The sequence below is a fragment of the Abrus precatorius genome, unplaced genomic scaffold (assembly GCF_003935025.1).
Source record: "Abrus precatorius isolate BTA unplaced genomic scaffold, Abrus_2018 Scaffold6, whole genome shotgun sequence".
Taxonomy (NCBI): domain Eukaryota; kingdom Viridiplantae; phylum Streptophyta; class Magnoliopsida; order Fabales; family Fabaceae; genus Abrus; species Abrus precatorius.
The window spans coordinates 6,650,577-6,657,718 of NW_020874406.1; the positions used below are offsets into that span (position 1 = coordinate 6,650,577).

General features: G+C 31.8%; 1 protein-coding gene across 1 annotated transcript; it reads left to right on the plus strand.

Annotated features, from left to right (window-relative positions):
- The first annotated feature begins 283 nt into the window (after nt 1–283).
- On the plus strand, nt 284–6,761 carry LOC113870077. Its single transcript, XM_027506676.1, has 6 exons — nt 284–1,189; nt 4,142–4,197; nt 4,304–4,534; nt 5,614–5,902; nt 6,329–6,525; nt 6,608–6,761. Exons 1-6 carry the CDS (start codon nt 284–286, stop codon nt 6,759–6,761), a joined length of 1,833 nt encoding a protein of 610 aa, XP_027362477.1.
- The last annotated feature ends 381 nt before the right edge of the window (nt 6,762–7,142 follow it).

Here is a 7,142-nt window from a genome sequence, read left to right on the forward strand (position 1 = left end):
TATATTTTGAAGTGCATATAAAAAGAAAATTAGTGAAACATAAAAATCTCTGGATACAGTAGCTCTCCCTCAAGGGATCTGTAACTGATAACGCTGATGAAATGTTTATAAATCCAATTTTATTTATATTTTTTGTGTTAGATTTTCCTTAGTCAATCAAATTCTCAACATTAAAAGCTCCTTCACATAGCCCCATTTCCCTCACCTCGTTTTCTCCACTCAACGTCTTATTTTCTGAGTCAGAAACGAGATTCTTCATCCTCTGATTCTTGAACACAGAAAAATGGGTTCCGAAGTGGAAGAACCCAATTCAACTTCAACCCCAACAAAACAATCGACAGAACCAAACACAGCCCAAACGCCACACCCAATTCAAAACACCAAAAATCACGCCAACGGTCACGTAGCCGTTACTCCCATTCCCACTCTCTCCATCGTCCAACCTCATTCCCTTCTTCCCAAGCCAGTGCCTCCCTCTGTTTCCAACTCTAACCCAAACGACGTCGTTCCCTCCTCCTTCGGCAGGTTCCTCCGCCAGCGCCGCAACGACCTGTCGTCCGCGATCTCCAGAGGGATCTCCACGCTGAAGCAAAACGACTCCTCGTCTAACAATTACAAGAACAAGAACGCCAACGGCGTGACAGAGTTCGACCTCTCCGGGCTCAAGGTGTTGGTGACGCAGAAAAACGACGCGCCGTTCGCGAAGGGACGAATCAGCTTCTTCTCGCGTTCGAATTGCAGAGAGTGCGTCGCGGTTAGGAGATTCTTCAGAGAGAGAGGATTTAGGTTCGTGGAGATCAACGTGGACGTGTACGTGGAACGAGAGGAGGAACTGAGAGAGAGAACGGGGAACGCGACGGTGCCGAAGATCTTCTTCAACGACAAGCTCATCGGAGGATTGGTGGAGCTGAACATGTTGAGGAAAAACGGCGGCGATGAATTGGAGAAGCGTTTGAAGGAAATGGCAGGAAAGTGCGCCGGCGATGTGCCTGCGGTGCCAGAGTACGGGTTCGACGCAGCGTTGGAGGAGGTGGAGGAGGAGGAGACGGTGGTGAAGGTGGTGAGAGTTTTGAGGCAGAGGTTACCAATTCAGGACCGGTTGGTGAAGATGAAGATTGTGAGGAATTGCTTCGCTTCGAGTGAGCTGGTGGAGCTTCTCGTTCACCACCATGGCTATGCTACTTCCAAGGTACCTTCAATTTTTCTGCTGTTCTGTTTTTTCATTTTTCTTTTTTCTAACATGGAAAAAAGAAGTTTGAAAAATTTTATATTGTATTTTTTTACCTAGATTAAATAATTATTTTTATATTAATTTTATAATTTTTTATTTTCTATTTTTATAAAATAGTATATTTGTTAAAAGAAAAAAAATAGTATATTTGGTTTCTTCTCTTGGTATCAAATAATTGTTTTTATGTATTATATATGACGTATATTTCATTTTAATTAAAAATTATGCTTTCGTTTTCTTAAAATTCATCTTTAACTACGATGGGAGGATATACATAAAGTGACAATAGTATGATCGTATGCTTATACTTCACGGAGTCATATTGTTTCTTTCCTTATTTTATTTATTACGTCAATTTTGTCTTTTTGATTTTTTTTATGAGTTATGATTTGAAATTTTGACTTTGAGATGGTGAATTTCTTAACGCTTGAAATAATATTGACATTTTGCTATAAGAACATGAATAACGTTAAAATAGTTCGAATGTTAGTATTTATTAAATTTAAATCGATGTTACTTGATAATTAAGATTTAATTTGTACCAAAAATAATTAGATTTAATTTGGTAATATTGACTTTTTGAGAATTAATATAGAATTTACCGTTTGTTTGGGACTTTTATTTGTATCTTTTATTTTTCTTTAAATTTTGGCAACCTCCAAAAAGTGGGACAAATTTTTACACTTTCGTCCGATATATAGATATAGACCACATTTTAGGAAAAGAAAAAGACGAGAAAAAAATGGAAATACTTGGAAACAATTCAAATTCTCTTTTTCTTGTTTTGAATTCTACTTACCTTTTATATTTTTTTGTTATTTAATTTTAATAATTTATTCTCTATATTACTTTATTAACTTGATAAATTATGAAATTTATATATTTTAAATTATATAATAATTCCTTTTAAACAATAATATGAATGTTTTTCACATTATTTTTTTATTGAGAAATGTTATTCTTACAATAAAATTGTTATTTTTTAAAATTAAATAAATAGAAATTAAAAAAGAAGTGATTAAATGAATAACGTGATAAAGAAAAATAGAAAAAAATGTTATTATAAAAATAATATATCTCTTTTTTATTTATTGGATATCACTTTTATTACTATTAGCCATTTCTTTGTTTGACCTATGAAAAGTAGCCATTTCTACTTAGTTTGAAGGTCCTGCTAGTTTTATATAATTTTTATAAAATACTAATAAAAAAAGTAAATACCGTCAACTTCTATATATAATTTATAAATATATATATTAAAAATAATTTTTTTTAAATTATTATCAGATAAAAAAAATCAATGTCATCCCATGAAGCAGTGAATAGACAAAGTTATTTTGTTTAAAATATAATAAAAATTATATTTTTATTTTTTTGTAATATAAATGATAAAACTTGATACCAAACTTATTAAAAATATATAAAAGAAGTAAAAAAAATGTAAGTCATTTATCAACTTAGCTAGTCAAACACGAACTAATTCAAAGATTTCTGTTTAGTGATTTTTTTCATATTAAGTATTTATTTTTAATTTAATATTTATTGTTAAATTTTTTATAATTTATTTTAAATTAAAAATTATCTCTTCATTTAATTTTTTAATATAATAAAATATTTATCATTAAAATTATAATATTTATTTTTAAATTTTATAAATTTTATAAAAAATTTAATCTTTCATGCAATATATTCTTATATATTTTTTGAAAATTTTATTTTTACTTAATAATATAGGCGAAGATATTCAGGTTTTAAAAAAATAATTTTATTAAGTGTTTTAAATTTCGTAAAAGTAATTTTTATTTTTATTTTATTAAAAGGAGAGAATGTCTAGTGTTTAATTACTCATTGCGTGTGTAATTAAGTATATATTAGAAAAATATTTCTTTTTATCAAAGTTTTGAAAGACAATAGAAAAACTAAACCTTACAGAAAACAGCCAAGCACCCGTTTGACGAACTCTACAATGGCAAGGGTTACAAATACATATTTAGTTTACCCTAAATGAGGAGTACTTTGCAATTTCATTCACTTCTTACAAGGGACTAAAAATAAATTTTAAAAATCTGTCTCCACCTGTGGTGGGTGGACCTCTTGGACTCTACCTTAACTCTGTTACGTTAACAGCATCTTAAAGGATATATGAAAACGAAAGAGTTTTACGCTGAGTAAATTATAACAATTTAAAATCATAATACTTGTAGCATTATGATATTATAGCATTTTTTTTTTCTGGTTTCAATATTTTTGAAATGAAAAGACTAATCAGTATTTTTAAGATTAAGAAAAAAAAAATTCTAAAAAGAGTTTATTATATTAGAATCATAAAAATTATTTATGACATATTCTTAAGTAATTAAAATAATTTATTGATATGCAGTTGATATTTTTAAAATACTCATTAATAAGACTAATTTTTCTATAATTCCTTAAAGTTTAAAGTTTTATAATTAAATCCCTAGCTTCTAAAATTTAGTAATTTGATTTTCACTACTTGACCACATTAAGACTTCATCAACCTTTTGTTAATTATGCTTGCCATTTAAAATATTCAAGTAAACAGTAAGTTTAAGCAACAACCCTGTTGTATCTTTCCACATACATAGTTTTTGAATTTTCAAGTAGTTGGTATTTATCGGAGTCCCAGCTCAATTTACAAGTAAACTATACACTAGTTGATATTTTAAAAGTCTATACACCAAATTACAAACTTTTAAATTATAGAGATTGATTTAAAAATATGATAAAATTATAAAAATTTGTATAATCATTACCTTTAATTTAGTATACATTTAATTCCAATTCAATAATTCATTTTTAATATTACAATTTCAAATTTTGGTCCCCAATTTTGTTTCTCTAAATGTAACATTTCCCCTAAATGGTTTTCATTCCAACACAAATGTTTAGGCTGTTGAGATTGGAAAACAGTTATGCAAGAAGCACTTCATCCATCATGTTTTGGGGTAAGAAAAGAGCTTTTGAAACTTGTGAATCTTCAAGTGCATTCTAATATACGAGCTACACTCATGCTGTAATTTTATTCCTGTCATTGTCAACTTTCTTCAATAGGGAAAATGATTTTGAGGAAGGGAACCATTTCTATAGATTCCTTGAGCACGAACCCTTTATCTCTAAATGCTTTAACTTCCGTGGTGCAACAAATGATAGTGAACCCAAGGCTGCAGCTGCAGTCTGTGACAGACTCACCAAGATTATGTATGCCATTCTCGAGTCTTATGCTTCTGAAGACAGGCGACGTGTTGATTATGTGGCCATTAGCAAAAGTGAAGAATTTCGTAGGTATGTCACATACAATAGACTATTAGCATGTTGGTAAAGCTTAATTTTGGTGAAAATGAAATAATTGCTTCTTGCTCAAAAGCTATCTCAACAAGTTGCATTCAAGTTTGAATGAGTATGGGTTCTGAATCTACGTTTACTTCAATATTATTAGCTGGGGCTTCTGAGTTAGATCTACATTTACAGGTGTTTTTAAAGTGTTTCCAAACACACACTAAGTTGAACCAAACACAAATGCAGACCATCTGGGATTGTTCAACATGCCTATGATAAACAAGGCTGTGTCACTTAGTTCTTCTTGAATTCCTACTAAGTTGATTTCTTCTTGAACCATAATTTTATCAGAGTTCAAATCCCTTGTGAGTTAATCATGAATAGTGCAAAAATTGACAAGTCCTTCGGCTATCTAATGATTGACTTTCACTGTGTTTCCTATTTATTATATTGTAAACTGGCAATCAAGCTTCATGGTTGGAAGTAATCAATACTGATACTTATTAGTTCGATTGACAATCTTAACTTTCAATGAACAACTTGGGAATGGATGTTAGGCAAAATTCCTTGATTTTCTGGTTCTAGCAATGTGATTCTTGGAGCCTATTTCCCACTCTTGAACCCTTTCCTGTTTACATATACCACTTTGTAATTTCTACATTATTTAAACATGAAAGCAATCTACAGTGTAGACTTTAATGCAGACAGCGGGCCAAAATATTTTTTATAATAATGAAGTAATAATTACAAACCAAATAACTTCTTGTCTCGGCAATTTTTTTTTATTTTGTCCCTGCATCTGTGTCCTCTGTCCTGGTAAGAATGTTGTTAAGTTTTCATCTAGTACAGTGAGTTTTGATATTGTTAAGATGTCTCTGTTAGATAAGAATAAAGTTAGAATACTCCTTATAACGTTTTGAGTAGTCCTCCTCTCATGAGCTAGCTTTTGAGATTGAGTTAGGCCCAAACTTCTTGATAGATATGTTTATAGAGAACTTGGAAAGAAAAAAGCCTGACAGGTGACCATAATTTCTAATATCATCTTCTACGCATTTAAAGTTATTTGTGTGTTTTACTAACTGCAGGTATGTAAACATGACCCAAGACCTGCAGAGGGTGAATCTTTTGGAACTATCAGAAAACGAGAAGCTTGCCTTCTTCTTAAATTTGTACAATGCCATGGTGATCCATGCTATCATTAGAGTAGGGTGTCAAGAAGGTGTAATTAATAGGAGATCCTTCTCTGATTTCCAGTATTTGATTGGAGGACATCCTTATTCCCTTAGTACTATTAAAAATGGTATCCTCAGAAGCAATCGGAGGTCACCATACTCCTTAATCAAGCCCTTTAGCTCAGGAGACAGGCGGTTAGAGGTAAATTGTTTTTCAATGTTGAGTTTTGGAAAGTTTCATGTTGGTTCGTTTTAGCCTTAACAATTAATGACCAAGTAAAATTAAGGAAAAACTTGGACCAAGTTTCTTATATACTTGGCATCAAGTTTCAAAATCAAACAATGGCATATGGATATTTTTTCTAATGTTGTTAAGAACATGCTGCTGACTAAAAGGTAGTATCTAACATGCCAGTATTTTGATTTGGGAACTTAATGGCAAGGGTATAGGGAACTTGGTCTAAGTTTGTCCTAAAATTAAACCAGTGCTGCCTTCTCAACTTTTGTGTGTCTTGGTTCCTCATTTTTCCCTTATTCCCAGTAAATTCCTTTCCCACAAAAACAGCTTCCTGTCATTATAGTACGAATGCATGTTAAGAAAGACTAACCGATTCCTATCAAACTGCAGTGTGCTCTTATCAAAATGAATCCATTGGTTCACTTTGGTCTTTGCAATGGAACAAAATCAAGCCCAAGGGTGAGATTTTTCTCGCCCTATAGAGTAGGAGAAGAATTGAAATGTGCTGCTAGAGAATTCTTTGAGAATGATGGAATTGAAGTGGACCTGGAGAAGAGGACCATTCATCTCACCCCAATTTTTAAGTGGTAAGCACTTTGTGAGTTTCTGCAGACTTGGTTTTGACTTTCAATTTCTAGAACTTTGCTTAAGAAATGTTTACATTGATAGGTACTCTGCGGATTTCGGACAAGAGAGAAACATACTACACTGGATAGTTAATTACTCGGATGCAAAAAAAGCAGGGCTTTTGACACATCTCTTAGGTGATGGTGGTGATGTTACTATCTCATACCGGAATTATGATTGGTCAATAAATTCCTGAATAGTCGTGACCCGATTTCATTCAGCTCCTTTAGTCGCTGAATATCTCAGATTTTGATTGGTTTCTCTGTCTCTACAAGAGAGACTTTTTAATTGATACTGATACCAAAAAGAGAACATAGATGAGTGCTACTTTTATAGATCATGTAATTTGTAAGCTAAATCTGGTTCCCATCAACGTATGTGGATGAAAATAGCTACATCTTGATGGGAATGAGTGAATCCACGTTTCTTGAATCATAGGAGCTATGATGAAGTAATAAAAATATGTATTCTGTGCTTATCCCATGTGATATCACCGTTCCAACAAATATTATATTCCTCAAACTCTTAATTGTTGGATAAAAGGAAAATGAGGATGCACCTTGAGAAAATTATGGGA